This window comes from Silurus meridionalis, chromosome 1 (genome assembly GCF_014805685.1).
Source record: "Silurus meridionalis isolate SWU-2019-XX chromosome 1, ASM1480568v1, whole genome shotgun sequence".
NCBI classification, from domain to species: domain Eukaryota; kingdom Metazoa; phylum Chordata; class Actinopteri; order Siluriformes; family Siluridae; genus Silurus; species Silurus meridionalis.
This window is the reverse complement of record NC_060884.1, coordinates 11,171,296-11,193,430: the sequence shown is the minus strand read 5'-3', so window position 1 is coordinate 11,193,430 and position 22,135 is coordinate 11,171,296. Positions and strand designations below refer to the sequence as shown.

At 36.9% G+C, this 22,135-nt stretch overlaps 1 protein-coding gene across 8 annotated transcripts in view; it reads left to right on the top strand.

The window, feature by feature from the left end:
- chl1b (cell adhesion molecule L1-like b) overlaps nt 1-20,776 on the top strand; it is an 84,403-nt gene extending 63,627 nt beyond the window's left edge. For 6 of the 8 annotated variants that reach the window (XM_046847061.1, XM_046847086.1, XM_046847048.1 and 3 more), the window contains 10 exons: nt 1,699-1,921; nt 2,809-2,924; nt 4,706-4,910; nt 5,319-5,441; nt 8,747-8,926; nt 13,055-13,168; nt 13,450-13,611; nt 13,956-14,087; nt 16,801-16,873; nt 19,156-20,776. In XM_046847061.1, coding sequence (XP_046703017.1) covers nt 1,699-1,921; nt 2,809-2,924; nt 4,706-4,910; nt 5,319-5,441; nt 8,747-8,926; nt 13,055-13,168; nt 13,450-13,611; nt 13,956-14,087; nt 16,801-16,873; nt 19,156-19,357 — 1,530 coding nt within the window. In that variant the 3' untranslated portion in view covers nt 19,358-20,776. The remainder of the gene's footprint in view (nt 1-1,698; nt 1,922-2,808; nt 2,925-4,705; nt 4,911-5,318; nt 5,442-8,746; nt 8,927-13,054; nt 13,169-13,449; nt 13,612-13,955; nt 14,088-16,800; nt 16,874-19,155) is intronic. The other 2 variants (XM_046847097.1, XM_046847104.1) reach the window with 2 other exon arrangements.
- Nucleotides 20,777-22,135: the final 1,359 nt, after the last annotated feature.

Genomic DNA, 22,135 nt, shown 5'->3' with positions numbered 1-22,135 from the left:
GAGCAAGTAGAAAAATGATTAGACTGAACAATCCATCATCTCTCAGTGTATTGGCTAGACAGTTTTTTGCACCTATCTAACTAATGCTATAATACTATGATAATCAAAACTTTAAATTTCTCAGAATTTTTTTTAAATGATTTATATTTTCATTTTTATATTCTTTGTATTGTTGCATAAATATATTGAATTCAAACAGTCCAAATGACCACTATGACATTATAGAATAATGGCAATATACTGAATTACAGTTTGACCAATCCTAATCAATTTAAGTGAATTTATAATCATTAGATTTTGTCATCTGTTTCAAATGCAATTTCCGAAATAGCATATATAATAATATAAGATATAAGAATCATAAGCTAATATTCAATATATTAATCTTATTGATAGGTTATGGGGTGTTTAATATTATGTATTATTATCAAAATATGTGTCAAAACAAATAGACAATAAAGAGACAAAAAAATTAATTACCAACATAATTACTTGAATATCAATTAATAAAAAATATGTTTAGATTGTATTTCTTTAATCTAAGTTGTATGACAAACTGTATTTTTTTTTCTATAATAGGTTTATTCAAATGTGCATTACTTTTAGTATTACTTATACACACCGATCAGGCATAACATTATGACCACCTGCCTAATATTGTGTTGGTTCCGCTTTTACCAAAACTGCCCTGATCTGTTAGGTTTAGACATTAGCATTAACTTCTTCAGCAGTTTGAGCTACAGGAGCTCGTCTGTTGGTTCGGACCACATGGGCCAGCCTCCGCTCTCAACATACATCAACGAGCCACATACATCAACGAGCCTTGGTTGACCATGACCCTGTCGCTGGTTCACCACTGTTCTTTCTCAAACCACTTTTGGTAGATACTGACCACTGCAGCCTGGGAACACCCTGCTGCAGTTTTGGAGATGCTCTGACCCAGTCATCTATCCATCACAATTTGGCTCTTGTCAAACTCAAAGGCCGAATTGGGCAAGCTCAAATCCTTGCCCCTTTTTCCTGATTCTAACACATCAACTTTAAGGACAAAATGTTAATTTGCTGCCTATATCACACCCACTAGCAGGTGCTATGATGAACAGATAATCATTGTTATTTACTTCACCAGTCATACTGTTATAATGTCATTTCATAATGTTATGCCTCTCTCTCTCTCTCTCTCTCTCTCTCTCTCTCTCTCTATATATATATATATATATATATATATATATATATATATATATATATATACACAGTACAGAGTGATTAGCCAGTGATTAGCACTAACTTTAGTTCCTTTTTTTATTCCCTTGGATTGTTGTGTATATTTTCAAGTTTGATAATAAAAAAAAAAAAAATGCACTCAAAGTGCGAGGCGGAGACTAAACGAACTTATGGTCCACCTATTTAACACGTTCCTGAGGGAGCGATGTTCCACACGTAAACAGGATTGCATTATAGATATATAAATTGTGGACCTGTCTATGTTTTAGATTCTGCTTTGAGAACCATGAACCAAAAAAATCTGAATCATACTTTTATAGATTTATTTGCCAGGTTTATCACTTTCTATGGAATTTAATTTGTCATTTGCTCACACTGACAGACATAAAAAGATTGCTTTATCTTGCAAAAGATTAAACTCGCTTCGCATAATAGAAAAAATAATAATCCGCAGCTTTCTCTATCATTTTCTAGCCCTTGTCCCCTATGGAACACAACGGGCCTGGTTTGGAGTACAAAGTGAGCTACCGGCGACAGGATGTGGAAGAGGAGTGGCAAGAGCACATGGTGAAGAGGCACTCATTCGTGGTGAAGAACACGCCAACATTTGTTCCTTACGAAGTCAAGATCCAAGCCAAGAACCATGTTGGCTGGGCTCCTGAACCTGAAACCATAGTTGCCTATTCAGGAGAAGACTGTAATTACAAAGCACTTATTATTATACACATCGGCAAAAACTCAAACAAGCTGTTAGCATTTAGCCTGCAAAAACATTTTGTATGCTTTACATAATAGGAAAGGTTTATAAACGAGTGTCGAACTCTATCTTTCTTGTTCTAATAGAAAGCACTTTGTCAACAGTATCCTCACCCTGACCAAAGTATGTTTCAGGAATATCAACAAGTAGAGTAATCTGCTGATAAAATACAGTCTCCGGTTTACATAATCGCCTGCTCTGCCTTATTTTCGATATTAAATACTACACAGGGTATGATTTCCCCATGTCAAGGTTTTGTAGTCTTTAGAGGACTGACAAATGAAATGCTCTCATGGCTTTGAGCTATCTGTGTTTTCAGCTCAGATTATTCATCTTGTTTTCAGATTTTTTTTTTATGTTTACCTCCTAATGATAGCTCGCAAGTTTATTTTTTTCTTCTCTATCTGGCATTCTATCACCCTGCCCCTTAGTGTGTGTTTGCTAAATTTGTTTTGTTGTTGCATTGCAACTCAAAAGGCTGTGTTAAAGTAGTGAAATAGACTCCTTAGGCTTTAAATAGTAAATAGCATTTTACTGTATAGAGAAAGCTATTTTCAATCTTTAGAAAATGGAGTGTAGTTATGCCTGTTGGGAAAAAAAATATGATTCATGACTCCATACAAATATCTATTAATGGCACTGCCACCTATCCCATTTTGAAAATTATGCCATGCTTTTATGACCGTCTATATGGTATATCTGTAGCTGGAGCATTTTCAGTCATTATCATGACACTGAATGGGCTAATGTAGGGTTGAAATACTTATATAGGGCTTTTATTGTTATTGTGTGTGTGTGTGTGTGTGTGTGTGTGTGTGTCTCTACAGTCCCATCAGCAGCACCAGAGAATGTAGCGGTGGAGGCGATGAACAACACAGTGGTGAAGGTCAGCTGGAACCGCCTTCACAAGGACAAATTGCATGGACATCTGGGAGGCTACACGGTAATCGCTCACCCATGGCCTTTCTGATTTCTAGTCCTCACTTAAAGGCCCACTATACTTTGTGTGACCCTGGGTTGCATCTTCTATCATGACAACTGGCCCTTTCAAAACCTTATCTAGTGTACATTCACAGCTACAGCTCACACCTAAAACTCAAATAAATAGTTTGTCTTTTTTATCTTGTATTCATCATTAGTTTATCCTTCATACTGTTCTATCCTTTAAGGGCAGTGTGAGGAGATAGTTCTTGTCAGACAGTTGAATGGCAATAAATATAGATTAATATAAAATAAAAAACATAAATGTTGCATTTTAATTCTATTATATACAATAACTAACCTCTTTAGTAGAAACAGCATGAAACCTGGTCATATAGTTTGAGCACTGCAGCTTTTTGCACACTACTGTCTCTCGAATGGTGCAGAAACCCATTGATCATTTTTTTAAGCAGGACACCTTTTTAGTGAGAGATGCCAGAGACTGGTTTAAGGTGACATGAAGTCTAAAGCAACTCAAACAATTGCTTTATACAATCGTGGTGAGCAGAAAACGACATTAGAATGCAAAACATGTTTAAGGTGGTTTGATTAGAACAGCAGAAGTGCACATCAGGTTCCATTCCTGTCAACCAAAACTGAAATTTGCAGTGGGTGTAAAACTGTCACTTTATTTTATTGCGAACAGCTGCAAACTAACCCTTGTTTCAGAGAATTGGAGAGGTCATGTTTTATTAGAGTCTGTGCTTTTCACTTAATGGCACATCTTCCTGTTATGATGACATACAGGAGCACCTAATCAAGCAGCATTGTGGCAGCCTTACATTGTGGCTGACATTTGTATATACATATTGTATACACTTTTGTCAACATATAAACTTACAAAAATAAAAACACATGGCAATGCAACTTATTGATGGACCACATAGGAGATAAATTAAGTTTAAGCCAGATCGTCTAAAACCTTTTGCACAAATAACCATAAACATTCTCTGACCCCAAGCTTAGATCATCCTTCTGTTTTTTTAATTATTATTTTTTATATTATAGAACTACTGTAACATCTTAACATTTTATTATATCAATAATATTAATTTATGCCTGACTAAAACAAGAAGTTTTGCTTGCATCAGACATACCGATCTCGTGGGAGGTGTTGTGTTGTTATAGAAGAATTCATGCCAGTGTGGTGTGACACAGCCTGACATAAGGCAGAGGAGCCTGGTTTATAATTAATGCATGATTTTGTGTGCTCATGCAGAAGCTGCAGCAGCGCTAGCAGCGTTGTTCACACACTTGCTGCTTACCTGATGTACAGTCTGATTCAATATTTTAAATGCAAAATGTACTAAATGGCATGACAGAGCCAAAACACCCTCTAGACAATAGGTTTTCGAGTTTCCATCTGTAAAATGTTTAACTATTCTATGCACCACATTCTTAAACGCTGAGTTTTTCTTAAAATTGTCAGCTGTTGTCATGATTCTTGTCATGTGCTGCATCTAAAATAAAATAAAAAAGGCTTCCTGAGGTTTCACATGTTTATAGGCTACAAAATAGGTTTTTAAAATCCAAACACCAATAAAACTGAAAGCACGGTTAGTGCTAGGAATCAGTAAGAGTTAGAATAGTGCATATGGATTGTCTAATTAACAGAGTAAGAGAGATAAAGTGATATTTAGGAGCAGCATCACCAACTGTTTTGGCAGTGAAGTTAATAACACTGTGTGTAGTGCAAAAACGAAAAGAGCCAAGCTTTGTTAACATTGCAGTTTTGTGTTTCAGGTTCAGTGGTGGCGTTTGCGCAGTCTCTTGAACTCAAAGAAAATGCATGGTGATAAACATACCCTCATGTTTCCTGGTGACAGAAAACATGCCCTAATCCTTGGGCTCCAACCTTTCTCCGAATACAGTCTCATAGTCACGGCCTACAATGGACGAGGCAATGGACCAGGAAGCCACCCGGTCACTTTTAAGACTCCAGAGGGAGGTAGGAAAAATTCAATTGCTTGACACTAAAAAGAAATGACACTAAAAATGTCATTTCTTTTTTTTTATGTATTTACTTAAAACTAAAGGTGGAAATGGACATGGCAATTAACTATTTATATGATAAACCATGTATATCCAAATATCTCCTATAGCTGGCATATTTATAAGAAATGTTATCACTAAATAATAGTGCAAGAGGAACGATTCAATTCTATTTTTAGTAATTTTTTTTGTCCTTGTTATAAAGACTGTGTTAGCCGTCAATCACTTATCAGATCCATTGTAGTAGTAGTTTAAAAAGATCTAGATTTAATGGTGTGTGACACCTTTCTTTATTAGAAAATATTCCTAAATGGAATGATGTATTATTCTTTAAATAATCTCTTTTTTTTTCTCCTTCCAATAGTTCCGGGTCAAGCTGCACTTTTCAGGGCTACAGATGTTCAGAAGCATGCTCTGACACTTAGCTGGTCTCCTCCGGTAGAGGCTAATGGAATTCTAACCAGCTGTGTCCTGCAATACCAGCTAAGTATGTCAATATAAATGCAACCTGTCTTGGATATCCAGCCAAGCTCTACATCGTTCTTATAAAACTTTACCACTAGGAGGCACTGTTGGGTCACCCACCCATCGGACCTGGTTTGGGTTATTTTATGAACCTGTGACTTAACATATGTATGTATATATACACACAGGTACATATAATGCAAATCTGAATTTTTATGCATATTTTCCTGAATTGCTTTCATTTATTATTAAGCATAGATTTTTTGGAGGGTTCAAGCAAATGTTTTTTTCTCATCTCAAGACCTGCACATCATTTTGGACCCATAGTACTCAATAAATCTCTAGGCTCCAAGAAGGCAATAAAACACACACAGCCTGGAAGGGTGTGTTGGTTCATGTATTTGACAGTGCAGCTGATCACGGTGGCTAAGTGCCATGCTCCATATTAAAAGGAGGGACATTTTAATCAGAAGAGTGTGCAAGAGCTTCAGTGCCCTTTGAAGTCTCTGCGCAGGAAGCCGTGTGTGAAATGTTTGGGATAATGCATCCAGCTGTCCATGTGGCACACGGCAGACTGGAATTTAAAATGCTAGCACACACATCCCATGGCTAATTCTGGCTTTTACACAGTCAGTATTTCACGCACATTGTTTCATAAAAATATTTGAGATAGTCTCTTAAACAGTCAGAGAATAGAAGTGGATGTCTCATTGTGCAACAAATTAACCAGTCTCACTGAAAGAAATTGTCTGATGCCTTTCATGACATGCTCTGACAGTCTGATGATGCATTTAATGAGTAAATGCTGCACAAGTCTACTCTGGTGTAGCTTTCATGAGGGTGGGACACATCCATGAAATCCTGGCTTTTAATCGTGAGATCTTGAGACCTAAATTTATCAGTGGTGTTCTGAAAAGGATTTAAAAATCGGTTCTTTGTAAGAGAATTTTGAATCTTTTAGCCGTATTTATCATTTCTTTTACTAGAGCTGTGTGTAAATGTTACTGAAAGCCAAAGTCTACTTAAGATTTCTGTCAAAAATCCGATTTTTTTTCTTTCCTCGACTGCGTATGTAAGTTAATCACTGTAAATAATTAGACATGTGCACAGCACAGCTAATTTGCATTCAGTGATGCCTACAAAACTCCATAAAAGGCAAAGCTCACACAGCTGACAAAAATAAATGGCAAAAAAAGCAGACGTTCTCAGAAGTTATTTTGATTCACGTCTATACCAGTAAAGATGTATATTATTTAATGTTTATATCACAAAAATCTACATATGTGATCTCACTGAGATGAAAACACAATGATTTGACATCACAGCAGAAGAGAAGAATCTATATTTCCTGTATCTAAGTGATCATTAATATCCATCACGTTACACTGCTATTTATAGATGTATTTTTATATTAAAAGTGAAGTGTCTGTCACACCCCTCAAATCCTTCTTAATGCCATCTTAGAAGAGAAGAAGGGCATGTGTCTGCAGGAAGTAACTGGAACTCAGCACATTATGGAGAATAGAACACATTGCAGCTCTAGATAGACAAGATCTGTCGCTTATCTGCAAAGCGTTGCACATCAATAAAAAAATATTATATGAGAAACAGACCCAACTTATTGTCAACACTGCCTGAGCCTGTCCTCCTTGTATTCAGTAATATTCTTAATTTCAAGTCTTATTTGCCTTAATTTATAGATGTATGTAGCTGTACGATCTGGTGTGTGAGGCAGCAGAGAAATTATAGCAGAAGTCTGGGTTCACATTTATTTACCCTAAACTTTCTGAAACTCAATAAAAATTAAAAAATAAAAACAATTGAAAAGGGTCCATCACATGCTCATGGCTTCGCCTTCGTTCAAGTTCATGTTCACGTTCAAGTATGTGTGTGTGTGTGTGTGTGTGTGTGTGTGTGTGTATGTGTGTCTGTACGTGTTGCACACTGTCAGTTTGAGCACTCACTGTCTCTCTAGTTACAGCTGTCACTGAAAGCACAAAAAGACACAAATAAGTAGGCTGGTGGTAATAAGACAGGTGAGAATCATCACCCGTTACCTGCCAATTTAACCCGCCTCCGTCTGCGATTCACCAGCTTCACTCCCGAATGACGGCAGGAGTTTATTTGTATGGGTTTCAGTAGTGGGTCAGACAATCAGCGAATAACCTCTATTAAGAGCTTAAAGCAAAGACATAGGTCCGGTTGCTAAAATATGCTTTCTTCAAAAGGCAGAATTGTTAACATCTTCCAAAGAAGGGAAAGTGATTATATTCTTTAATAATTCGGTTATGCTGTTAATTCTGTTATGGGATTTCAGCCTAAACATACAGCTGCAAGCATTTAATGTTTAACCGAAAAACAATAATAGACTTCAGTGTTAGTTTGGTATATTATTGTTCCAGACTCACAGATAAATAAACCCTTATAACAGGATATTTTTAGCCAATGTATTTCACACACACACACACACACACACACGCACACACAAACACACACACACACACACACACACACACAAGCACTAATATGTATGTTTGTCTTTGTCAAGGATGACCACATGCTCATTGATTTGAGGAAGGAGAAAGGATTTAAAAAAGTAAAAAAAAATGTCACCTTCAGAAAGGGAAATAATGTTATCAAATATTATTTAGCTGATTGCATAGTGTAATAACGATCATATCACACATTATTTGAATTAATTATTTTCTTTATCATTTTTCAAATATTCCACACATTACTAGGAGATAGGAGCTCTGGTTTCCTCCCACAACACACTATATTCCTCTCAAGTATTCATCATACCCTTCAAGAGCTTAATCAATCAGCCCAGGATCTCAGAGGTCACTACATGGGTCTACAGGGAATGGGGATGGTATTGGAATGAGATGCATTATTTGAGCCTGTCTAGCAGTCAGAGGTCCTTGTCTTGTGACATGAACGGCTGAGTTATTTGTTGTTTGTGGTAATCAATTGCAGTGAATGCAGTGAGATCATTTTTCAACCGCCCATGCCACAGAGTTTTTAGATTTTACCATTTTAGAATGAGGGTAAAAAAATTTAAATTGTGGTTCAGTGGTTAAAGCTTCAGATCAGGAAGTTATGTGTTAAATGTACCTAGCAGTGTATAGGTGTAAAAGTCTTTTCAGATGGGATTATAATAATTATAATAATAATAATAATAATAATAATAATAAAAAGTAATAATAATAATAATAATAATAATAATAATAATAATTAGTTCAGTGGCCTTAAAGGACTAGGAGTAAAAACACAACACAGTTTATTGTATCTTGCATTAAATCTGAATTTTATTCCATTTCTGTATAGTTAACAACACAGCGGAAGTGGGACCTCTCCAGACTGTGAACATCACCAACCCTGATACAAATAAATGGCACCTTAGGGACCTGGAGCCTGTTAGTCGCTACAGGTTCTACCTGTATTACTGCACACAAACTGGCTGTGGTCCTGCAACCAGTGAGGAGTACATCACCATTCCAGAAGCACGTGAGTACCAGGGCGTAGCCATTATGAGAATTAAACTCTTGCATGGATCCCGGCTCACACCGGAGTGATTTTGGTTCTCTGATATGGATGGCCAAGTCACTCGTTTCTGGTCATCCATCCATGCCAGAGGATGTTCATTTTTACCCTCTCGTTCCATCATGCTTTTCATATGCTCAGCTATGCGTTTCTTTATTGCTAAACAATATCATAGCAGTGTGGGAGCAGGGACATTCATCACTGTCAAGGAAGACCAAGTGCTTATTGATTTGGGGGAAGGGTGAACGCTTTAGAAAAGGAAAATAAATAATGTGTCACATCTAGCATTAGGAAGGGAAATAATATGTAGTTATCATTTCATATAAGGTAATGATCTACACTGATCAAGTAAATGTACCAGAACATGTGCGGTGTAGAATACACCATTTTTACATTCTTAACAATGAATTGTGATCAATAAAGAACTATTTATAATTTGTACTTGGCTAAGAATTCGCACAGTTGCAGCAAGGATATCATGAAAGCCTTAATCTTTTAGCTTTGCGTTAATATATGGCATAGTCTTTAAAAAAGGCAGGGAATTTGAATCGCCTATTTCATGTACAGTTTGATATCTTATTTCCTTTATCAACAACAGGCCATTAGACATACTGTGGGGCTCAGTCTTGTCAGGAGGAGAGAAACGGAGCAGGGATATAAGTCTTACATGCAGTAATGTAAACTCAGTGTTCAGCAGTATTACAGAGAACAATTTGAACATCCCAATTTGTAAGAGCTCAGCATTTCTTCATGCCTGCTGCTAGGGTGCATTTTCTTTACAAGGCCCTGGTAATTTGCATTGCTTTCAAAAGAAAGTAGATGCGTTTTACTTTCATTGTATGCTGTCTTTAAAAAGCTGTCTCATTTCTGCTTTTCTGTTGCTTTTATCATTTTCTTTGTTTGTTTGTTTTACTTGCCAGCTTTAACAGATGTGCCCACTTTCACCATCAGTATGAAGTCTTCTTTGTTTCATAGATGTAGCTGTAGTCATAGTACTAATAACATTAGTGGTACTTTAGTTTACGAAAATAGAAATGTTACATAAAGTGGCATGCATTTGATACCTGGGCCTTTAGTGAGGACGTACCCGACTTATTCCACCTCTTAATACCACCACTATCACGTTGCGATTATAGAAAACATCAATACTATACAAAAACGCAAAATAACAACACGTGGCATTACAGAGAGAGAGGCATTTCACATATTTAGTGTGAATACCATTTTACTAAAGCAAGAAACCCAGTTAAGACAACTCCAAACCTCTACACTACCACTGCACCTGTGCCACCTACATCATCTGGAGCAGTTCAGAATAAATATTTGTCTAATAACATGACAAAAACATACAAATTGTAAAAAAAAAAATACAACCTACTCACCAGGGATGCATACTCATAATTTGCACCGCTCCTCAGAGGCTGTAAGCCAGTGGTACCGCTAGTATTCACTGGTCTGGACGTGGAGAACAAACCCTTTCCCAGGCTGAGACAACTAGCTAGCTTCAGAGTTGGCCGACCTCTGCTCACGATGTCTAGCGTTTCTGGAAAATTTATTTTTAAGTATTTCTGAGACCAAATAAATTTTTTCTTCTCCGTAGGCATAACAAAGTCTAACTCATATGTATTAATATGTGCAGAGCGCTACACACGTGTTTGGCTGTAACAGTTTCCCTCTGACCATTCAATAAGAAAACGGAAAAATGCTGACGCTACTCTGTGCTAGCTGGCCCTGTGAGGAGAATATGAAATCTGATTTGTTAAAGAAACAGAGCTATTTCATAAGGAGACAATGGTAAAAAGGGCCAGCATAACAGATTTTGCAGGCCCTGGGCAGATTAGATTGACATGGCAGCACATAGAAGCTTAAATCTGATTGGACAAAAAATCTAACATCCGCATACACATACTAGAAGCAGTACAGCCAAGAGAAACGCTACGAAATTAAGAGAATAAACTGTTGGAAATAAATTAATACAATTTCATGTAACAAATATTAGAATTTAGGTTGTAAATGTAGGTCATTGCTTCTGATTCAGAGAGGGCTTTGCCACTGGTTAAATAAAATGAAAGCATTGCTGGTTAGTAACACAAAGCAGGTTTATTAAAAGTTTTTTGTGTGTTTGCTTACCATGCCTGTCTCAAAAATGAAATATAAACATGGACATCACAATTGTTTAAAAAAAGGAGCAACCAACCTTATCAGATTCAACCAATCTTTTTATAGATGAGATAAAAAACACAATATCACAAAATTAACTAACACTAAATTAAATTTTATATTGCACTTAGTCCTTAGTTTCATCCAATGACTCTTTGGTTCAAAAGAGTCCATTAGTGCAGCATGCATAGATTAATTAGAATAAAGCCTAGTAGAAACTACTACAAATATTTAGTGGACTACCTCAAGATCTTATTTTTCTTTTCAGGACAGCCCAGAACTTGTATGACTCCAAGAGAACCTTCTGTCTTCCCTGTGGCTAAAGCCACACTTTCTTCTATAGGTATTAAACATGAGCCCATGTTTAAAAATAGACATGCGCTGCCCAAAAAGTATGGCCTATACATGAAAAATTAGGTTATAAAAAAAGAGAAAATTGAAAAGAAAAGGAGATTTTCTGTCATTTTGATGTGTGAGTGAAAATATATATATATTTTAATATTTTGTGGGCAGTAGACAGTATTTTTCTCCATGTCTACTCTTTAATGGTAAACCCTTTTGAGACAACAGATTGTTACATTACTGTTGTCCGTAACTGATCAAATGTGAAGCACAGATAGGGTATGCTTTGTTAAGCTGGTGGAAAAGCTTTAGTGGCACAATCCCAAGTAAATAGCCAGCATCTGAACGAGTAAGAACTTCTCATGTGTGACAGTTGGGGATAGCAGCCAGAGAGGTGAAAGACAGAGCTACATAGAGAGTCAGCTGCCACTACTTAAGTGGATAAATGGAAGCAGTTGAAATCTGTGGATCAGAACGTTTTCTTTACTCCCGTGGCTTTGGTGTTTTTTGGCCCGGCGTGAGGGCTTCTCCTATACTGCTGTGCTAGCAGATGCTTCCTGTTCTATTTAATCCTACTTTCCAGCAGCAAATGACAAAGACCCAGCCTGCAGCACTCGATATTTATAGCCCCCCACTCCATTTTTTTAACTTGTGACATGAAAGCATCAGAGTGAACTGCGATTTACGCGAATCGCTGCTGTGACAGGAAGAAAAGAAACACGTCTGAAATTAGCGGGTGACATTTTCGAATAGTGCGATAGGAGAGAATGTGTGCCAGAAGCTATGTAACGCAGAAACACTTGGCCTAAGGGGAAGAGTGTGATGGATGTGATTATCACGTCTGGTCATGAGGGAAGACGTTTCCATGAGTGAGATGTAGATTAAACAAAGCTGACAGCTCAAGACACTTTGCCTAATTGGGATACACAAAAGTGGTGAAAACAATTAGCTGGGATACAGGTGTACAGACCATGTGTATTTTGTGTCATAGTAACCATGAAAATATCTTTTGGGGCTTACCTATGAGGTTTGGTTCATATTTTCTGTTTGATATAACTTCATTACTATTTAATATTTATGGTTGGTGTAGATTCCTGAAACTTAGCTCAAGCTTATTGTTCATTAAAATAAAGCCACATCTCTGAGCTAAATAAGCAATTATTCATTTAGTAAAAGGAGGCTGAAACTTTCAGCATATTCAGTGCATAAAAGAGAAACTAAAAAAAAACATGTCTTAGGAACATGGGTTATAATTTTGCTTTAGTTCTATAAAAGCCATTTTTCTTTTAGTGGTGTTACTTTAAAAGTGCATCCTGTCTGCTCTTCTTATTTTGCTGTCTTAATGCACTCAGCAATCTTCCTTTGCATAAATAGCACAAATGCTGCTTTTACATTAATAAGAAACATTTTATTCATGTCATTCATGTCATCTTTAAGAGGGCCACGTACAGAAAACAATTCTGCTCCCCCTCCTCAAGCAAACTAGCAAAACTTTGTCTTCTTAAACTCAGATCTCTTTCTTGACATACACTAACCACTTCTTTGTCTTGCCATGTTATTTTTTTTTTCTTTTCCTCTTGTTCCTGTCAGCACCCTCTGTCTTGAACATTAGCACCTCAGTTAGCGACAACTTTGCAAATATCAGCTGGATTCTGGGGAAGGAGCAAACGGATTCAGAGTTATATGTTGCATATATGAAAAACCGTAAGCTCATCTTAACATTCTTCATAGCTAACAAGGCTGATCCTATTAATTTATAAGCTTATACAAGTCATACTGAGTGAAACAAGTTCAATATTTTAATGAATTATTCATATTTGTTTGATTTTGAATTTCTTAGTGCTAACATACACTTTGTTAATCCTAAATGATTGTTTCTGGTTTAGTGGCACCTTATTAACACCTCTATTTAATTAATACTAACTTCATGTTTCTGGCTTACTAACCCCTGTCCTAACCCTTCCATGGTTATTCACCTTCTATAGGTGAAGGTAACTGGAAGATATCTGAGGCCGTTAACTCCTCTAAGACTTTCCTGGTCATTAAGGAGCTGGAGCCGGGGACAGAATATACAGTACGCATTATGGCTAAAAGCTGGCATGATAGTTCTAGCATTTTTGAAGATGTTATCAGGACCAGGGCCAAAGGTGAGGGGAGGGGTTCTCTGCCGAAAAGCTTCCCATTGCCATGTCATTGTCCTTGAATGAAACTTCTCATCTTTAGTTTACTACACATTAATCTCTAAATCTTATCAGATTAGTGAAAAGCTGTTTTTTCATTGAAACTTCACATCTTAAGTTTACTACACATTAATCTCTAAATCTTATCAGATTAGCAAAAGCAGAAAAAATGTTGGCTGTTAATTATTAATGAGCTGTTCAATTTGTATTATCCTAGTGTGCACATTGATAAGCCTGGCTTTGTCAATGTAAACAGTCAATAAACAAGAAGGTCCAGCTAAATTTTGTGAACAAATGGTTGTGTTCCTCAGGTTTGGCCAGCATTCACAGTGGAATTTCAAATCAGGGCTGGTTTATTGGACTGATGTGTGCTGTGGCCTTGCTCACGCTCATCGTGCTCATCGCCTGCTTTGTAAACAGGAACAAAGGAGGGAAGTACTCGGGTAAGGACCTGCATCAAATGCACCTCCATCAACCTCTTTGTGTTTATTTACCACCGAGGGCCAATTACCCATGGGCATAGCAGGTTGGGAGAGAGACAGATAGCTGGACAGATGATGGATAGATAGCTAAGAAAGAACCTTTAAACAGAGCTACTACACAAAAAAAAGATGTTTGAAAGAGAGAACCTCAGAGAGAAAGCAAGAGAGAAAGTAAAATATAGAGAGTAACCATTGGAACAAGATTGTGTAAAATCCTACTAAAACAAATCACTGCAGTTGTATTATTTATTAAAATGAAAAGCCTTTTTACGATTCCAAAATAGCCAGCTGAATCTTGAATTTAAAGAGAAACAGAAATGGAGAAAGAGAGAGAGAGAGAGAGAGAGAGATATGTGGGATAATTTGAGACAAAACAAAAATAAGATATTTAAACATGCAGAATATGTATACTAAAATTAATACGAATATTAAGATTAAAGCTTTAATGTCGATTACCATGAGGTATGCAAAAGTCTCACATAGGGAAAAATTAACAATTCGGTTGATTTAGCAATTTACATCTATACAATACAAAATTTTTAATTAGCCAAAAATTGGTTTAAAATTGGAAAAAAAACAATCCTTACTAGTAAAGAACTCCTCTGCATTGTCCACACTCCAAATCACGTGTATAACCAGTCCGATGGAAAGTGTTGTGTCACTGGCAGGGTGATGTCATGACCAGAAAGCTTATAAGCACATGGAGTGAAACCAGCGGCAGCTTCCGAAAAGAGAAACAAGTGTTGCATGGATGCATGCAATGTGGCATAGAGACGCAGTGTTTCATTCCCTCAGGGAGCCATGGTTACATACGTTACCTGGAGAAATTTCCCTTCAGGAACTCGAGCTGCGTCAGAAACGCTTTGGGAACGAGAGTCCAATCAAGCCAGACTGACCAATCCCTGACTAGTGTGGACAGGCACAGCTAGGGCAAAGGACAGAGGGGCCAGGAGTGGCACTGAGGTCGAGGCTATAGAACCTGATAGTTCAGCGGGGTGAACTAGCCCACAGTGTTGCAAATGTCCTAAAGGGAAATTCCAGAGGACAAGGCCTTAGAAGCCACCACACTTCTAGTGGAGTGTGCTCTGACCCCGAAGGGAGAGGGGAGACCAGAGGACTCATAAGAGAAAGAAATAGTATCTACAATCCATCTGCTGAGCGTCTGCTTATTCTTTCTCCACAGTTCTGATCTGTGGATGTATATACAGTCGGTTAAGCTTCTCCTGGTCTGGGACCTGAAAGGGAGGAGGAGAGAATGCCTGGAGCCTGATAAGTTGTGGGATGACTGAGGGTACTTTAGGAACATACCCTGATCTAAGGTAGAGGAAGGCACCGGCCAGAGGGTGTCAGAGAAAGGGCCTGAAGAGCCCCTACTTTTTAGAGAGAGATGGCCAAGAGAAACACAGCCTTCCTCTAGAAAGTGTTTACTTTGTGTTCCATGACAGAGCATGCTCAGGCCCCACCAGGTTGGGGGACACTCGTTGAACAGGGCGGACGAGACTTACCTAAAACCAGAGCAACGCCCTGGAGCAGCGTTAAAATGCTCTCTCTTTGCACCTCGCAATGCCAGGAGGGCTGGGTTGTGGTGGTGGGGGCTGTGCCTGGCGAACAGCCCCAAGGGGGCACGACATGGAAGGAAAGCACTGGAATGCTGCCATTAACAGCATCGCTGAACAGCGGGGCGTCCAGGAGGACAGCCCTAGCCAAATATGCCTTTCTATGGAGACGAGGGTTAGGGTTAGGGTTAGGGTTAGCTGGAAACTGCTAACCCTAAACCATAAACTGGAGGATTTAGCGGAGACCACTTAGCGGTCTCCTTAGTAACCTTGCGATCGGGCGCTGGACCAAACAGGTGAGAGTGGCAAAAGGGAAGAGTTTGTCTCCAACCCCTCTGCGAGGTCCACTTGCGAGCCCCAGGTCCTAGCACGCCGCTTTGCTTCGGCTAAAGCTGGGCTGGAACCACGAGGTGCAAGAGCACCCTCCTCAAAGAGTGCTCTCCAATATCGGAGCGTTCGCATTGTCATGTGAGCGCAATCTGTGCAATCGGCTCCCTCAAGAACTGACTTAGCATGCAGTTTATGCATTTCCCCCGTAATATAGCAGGGGCAAGGAGGAACGCAAAGACAGAAGCAATGCTTCGTTTTCCTGGTCGCTTTCATAGCTGAAAAGAAGGAATCTAAACAGCTCCTACCATTACCAGACAAACACACACAGAGCACTTCCTGAACAACAGAAGCTGCTGCTGGTTTTACTCCATGTTCTTTGAAGCTTCCTGGTCATGACGTCACCCGACCGTTGACACTTTCCATTGGACTGATTATATACATGATTCAGAGCGCAAAGGCGTTCCCAAAGCGGTTCTGACACAGCTCGAGTTCAGGGGAACTCTAATGATGCATGTCTAAATCATATTGTTACAAATGTTTCCTTTAGGAAAACCAGCCTCAGCAAGCTCAGCCACATTCCACATTACATTCCAAACTGGACAATTATACTAGGTATTAGACAGACCTTTTTGTTACCAATTTTAGGATTTACATCATAGCGACAGTAAATGACTACCCAGAATGGATCTATCCCCATGAAAGCATTTCCACTTTAATTTATTGGTTCATTTACCTTAATAGTTGTGTTAATGAAATTTAAAAAACTAAATTTATCCTCCTGTCTGTAGTAAAAGAGAAAGAAGATCTTCATCCAGACTTGGAGTCTCAGGGCATAAATGACGACACGTTCTGTGAATACAGGTAGGCCAAAGTCCAAAATCGTTTCAGAGAAACACTAATAATTTTTCTTGTGCATGTTATCCATATTTTACAGTGTGCATGTGTGTGTGAGTGAACAAGCCCTGTCCACTGTGCGCTAACAAAATATGTGGAGAAAACAAACAAACAAAAATGTCAATGCTTTTATTTCCGAGTGCTTGGTATGTGGCACAAGTGTCCTGATAGAAATTAGTCATAATGGCATCACTGTTAAATTGAAACATGTTTGTTTTTTTGGAACAAATTGAAATGGAGTATGCCTGGTCCTCAGCAGGAGATAATGTGGGGGACAATCTGGTATAATTGAAAGGCACTTATCTCCAGGGCAGCGATATCTGTGTTCATTTCATTAATCTTTCAGTGATCCATTTCATAACAGTCTCTCTAAGGGCTCAGTGTGTGTAGCCACAACATCCAAAAATCTAGTACCAAAAATACAATACCACTTTTCCTTATTTCATTTATTGGAATTGATTTAGAGGTACTCTTCTTTTTTCTAGGGAATAGTAGAAAGAGTAATAGTAGTAGTAGCAGTAGTAGTAGTGTTGTAAAAAAATAAAATAAAATTGTAGAATCTACTAGTAAGAACATTAGATGGAAAAGTATTAGTATTTGTATCATTAACATTTTTTTATATAGCCGCAAATACTTAATTTAGTGTATTATATTAGTAAATCATCATATCACTATAGCACTTCTTTACTACTATGCTACCACAAACTGAAACCTTTATACAGAGACAAATATCCTCCTCCATAAATCAAACTAAACAAGGCTACCAACAGTCTTCAGTAAGTGTTGTGTAACCTCTCACACACCTGCAGGTTTTTATTTTGGAAATAAATAGCATTTTTAAAATTAGTTGTATATCAAATCAATCATTCACAGTCTTTCTTTTCCTTCCCCAGCTTTTCTTTATGTATTATATTAGAAAATTATGCATTCCATTTCACTTAGATCTTCATTTTCCCTAAGTTGAAAAAAGAATGGATGAGTAATACATAAAGCAAACTGATGATGAGCTATGAATCATGATTCTGGCTGCTCCAGCTTAAAAAAAAAAGCAGGAAAATCCCATTTAAGGTATTCTTGCTTTTATAATTGAAAATTCAAGCCGAACATAATAATGTGATCAACATTGCAAACTATTGCCATTGGGCATTGTCTGATTGCACTATTCCAAATGTTCCCTAGCTAATTGCATTCCTTCTTGTTAACCTTATTGTAAGTCTCTCACATCTATCAGTATATCTGGACTTCAATCCTTACTCTTATAGCTTCATAATTGGGGGGTAACTATACACAGAATTTAAACTGAATATTTGTATTTATTTATTTTTGAGACAGCATTGCTTGCTTGAAAATGTGTTTTTGGATTCTGTCTGCAATTGATTTAAAATTCAACATTATAATAGAACAACAATTAAATCTTAATAACGACACAGTGCTTGTGATCCAGATTATTAGCAGCATATAATTAAATAAAAGCTGTGCATTAGAATGTAACTAAATTAAGCATGGCTAATTAAACACTGGCTCTCTGGCCAGGCTTCCAATAATGTGCAGGGCAAGATCTCAGCAAAATTTCCACCCCAACTACTGCTGTAAATCTGTGTGCCTAAAATGTAGCACAAACAAATCCAGGCATTCAAAAATAAAGATTTTCTTTCCCTCTTTGTTTCTACATTCATGTGCCTTAACCAATACAATTTGCAGACAAACTATCTGTATTTGTCTTTAAAAAAATAATAAACATTGGTTTTCCAATCCTGTTTTCTTCACCACAATAAAATAATTTATAGTTTTCCTTGGATTTATGAATGGTATTAGCACATACAGTAGTATGTTATTGTATTATGTTACAAAAATGTGCTTAAAAGACACTTACATTTTAGTTTTTCTGTCTCTTTGTAGCTTCAACTGAGCTGAAAAGTTTTGTATTTTTTCTTTCAGATTCGGCTTGGTTTATTACACATTATTTATTATAAGAGATGGATATGGTTTATGATGGATATCCTACTTTATTGTGCAGTCTGTTGAATGTATTGTTCATGATGCAGGCATATAGAACAGAGAAATGTACAGTATATAAAATGATGCTATACATTACATTATTTTACCATACAACAAGTTTACTAGTAGTTAAACTGTATTTCAGTAAACTTGTTTAATAATTAAAAATTAGGCATTCTAAAGGATTTAACTTGACCCAGAATAGCAGTCCTATTCGCTCATATTTCTGTTTGTGTGTTTTTTTAATCCAGTGATAATGATGAGAAGCCCCTGAAAGGCAGCCAACACACACTGTCAGGAGACTTGAAGAGAGGGGACAGTGGGGACAGCATAGTGGACTATGGCGATGAGGATGTTCAGTTTAACGAGGATGGATCCTTTATTGGAGAATATGCTGGGCAGAAGGAAAGGGCATCCATGGAAATCAAAGGAACCTCTCAGAGCAAAGCATGAAAGGACTAATCCTATTTCATTTTGCTTACAAATATTTGGCACAGGGACATAAAGGGAAAACAAATGACATAATTCCCTTGATTATGTCATGTAGTTAAAAAACAATAATCAATGTGTTTATTATCAATCATGCGCTCATGCTTATGTTCTTTTATAAGGATTAGTTTCACACAAATTGTAACAAACCATTCAGTCGTTTTCAGCTGTATATAGATGTCAGGTCTTCTCTTTATATTTTTTAAATGATGTCAAAGCTGCCAGGAGTATGTTTGTTTTTGTTTTGTTTTTACTTTTCATTTTTTTTCTTTTTCTTTTTTTTTGTCTTGGTATTCCTAATGTAAAATAAGAAGAAAAACAGAGACGTTCCAGTCTTAATTTGTTATGCACTGTGAAGTCTCTGGAGTCTTTTCCATTGCCTTCTTGTAGTCGAGCAAATTGTCTGAGTATGGAATTATTTTATTTTTCCTTTTTTTTTTTTTCATCTAAGCAAATATTATTGAAGTTTTTTATTCCGATCTGCATTCATTCAGTGTAATTAAATATGTGTACAAAAAGCTGTCCCTTAAATTATTTCCCCAATTTTACGAGTATGCAGAATGGAAAAAAAAGGACAAAATGAGAATTATAAAAGCAACTACGCATTCCTTTTTACTAAATCTGTAAGCATATCCTGTATCCAACCATAAGCCATATACAGTGCATTGTTATGTTGTGTTTGCTTCTATTAACTCGTTGTAGTTTGCAATATGCAGTACCATCATGATATGTGAAATATATATATATTATAAAAAAGACTTGTGCTATCACCATTATAATGTTTTTATCTTGCATTTACAATAGAATCATCATATCACAAGGGATTTACATAGGCAAAAATGCACACGTGCACTCTTTTAGTAAATACTGTTGCAACTGTGGCTCACTTACACCACCTCTTACTCATGGATAAAATATGAATTTCAGAGGAGGATTTTTGACCCAGCTGGGTCTCAAGATTTGATGGTTACAGTTTGGAATTCTATAAACGTAACACACTAATGGTGTTGAGCTGTTTATTTCTATCGTGAACTTTCCAGTTCTAAAAATAATTTATTTTTAACTAGGCAATTGGATACAGACATAGCTGCTTCGACCTATCATAACAGATTGTTGAATGGCTTTTGAAATGCAAAGTTACATTTAAATGGCATCAGGCAGCTACTCTTTACGAACATTTTTATGTTTGCATGTCTATGGATGTTGACGATGTTTCGCACAGATTTGACATTAAATTTTATTACTTGTCTTTTTTTCATATTTGGTGACTCGTAGCCATCGCCTTTGTTTTTTCTTTCTCATATCACTATTGTTCCAAAACTAGCAAAGTCAGATCATTGTGGTCTCCTGTGTTAAATAAATTTGCCTAATTGTGATGTTTCATTTATCCGGCTATTATGTAATGAATGCACTGAATGCTTGATAGCAGAAATGGATGTCAGCGCAAATAAGGGATAGCTCAATGGTTAAGATGTTAGCATTCTGATCAGAAGGTTGTAAATTCAAATCCCAGCACCAGCTTAAGCAAGACCATTAACCCTCACCAGCTCAGGTGTATGAATGAGATAAGTCACCTTAATAAGTTGCCAAATGCTGTAAATGTAAATTCATGGTAAGAAAGTTTTTTAAACAGGCAAACAAATCAAAATAAGCAATCAAAAAGCCGAAATGTGAAACGAATGGTCAGGCAATTAGAAAATTTATACCAGCGCATAAACAAGAATGTAAAATGAGAAGCAACAGAAACAGGATCCAGAAAGCATGAAAGAAGAGACAAAACAGCTAGGTAATTGCAGTGCAATTAGACAAGTTACTTCATGAAACTACACTAAAATTAGGGGCGCATGACATGAATGAAACATATATACATGCACTACAGCCTACTTTGAGTGCCGCGAATGGAGTGAGGGGGGATATATGACACTGGTACAAAATCATTAAAAATTTTGACTTAAATGACTCACGAAACATTATTACTAATTAGGAAAAAAATATATTTAATTAACCCCCTTGTTTCGAGTGCATTTAGTCATGGAACTCTCACTAAGTGTTTTTTATTTCATTCACTTACCATGGTACAAATATTAAATTGCATATTAAAAATATTTCTCTGTGAATTGTAACCATAAAAAAAAAAAAAAACAAAGGAAAAAAAGATCCTTTTCAAAAGGACAGATCATTGCAGACTTGCACAAGTCAGCGAACAGAGTTAGTCATTAGAAAAGGCTCAGGGCTTTTATTTTCTCTGGGGCAGCCATATATTAAAAAATTCAATGTTAAAATAAAATGTCATAAAGTGTCCACATATGTTTTATTTTATCACATTTATTGCATGAGTTATTCCTCTTAAAAAAACCCAGACTGTGTAATAATCTGAAAGCTAAAGCCAAAATACAATGATATAAGTAATGAATTAAATCAATTAAATTACGTTTTTTTCTGCAGAGATTTTTACCAAATTATTCCGATTAAATACCTGATGTACTGTTCATATTTGAATCATAAAACTGGATACTCAGTTGACAATCTTTATTTAAATGCATGTTACACATAATCCATTCACATATTAAATTTCATAACATTAAACACATTGAATTTTTTTAATCCTTTGAAGGTGAGAGCAAGCAGCATTTCTAACCTAAACTTATTCATTTATCAGATCTGGAGGGATCATAGCTATAAGGTATTCGATTAACTGGGATATTTGTTTGCTGTCGTCCCCTCACTCTCACATGTTCACCC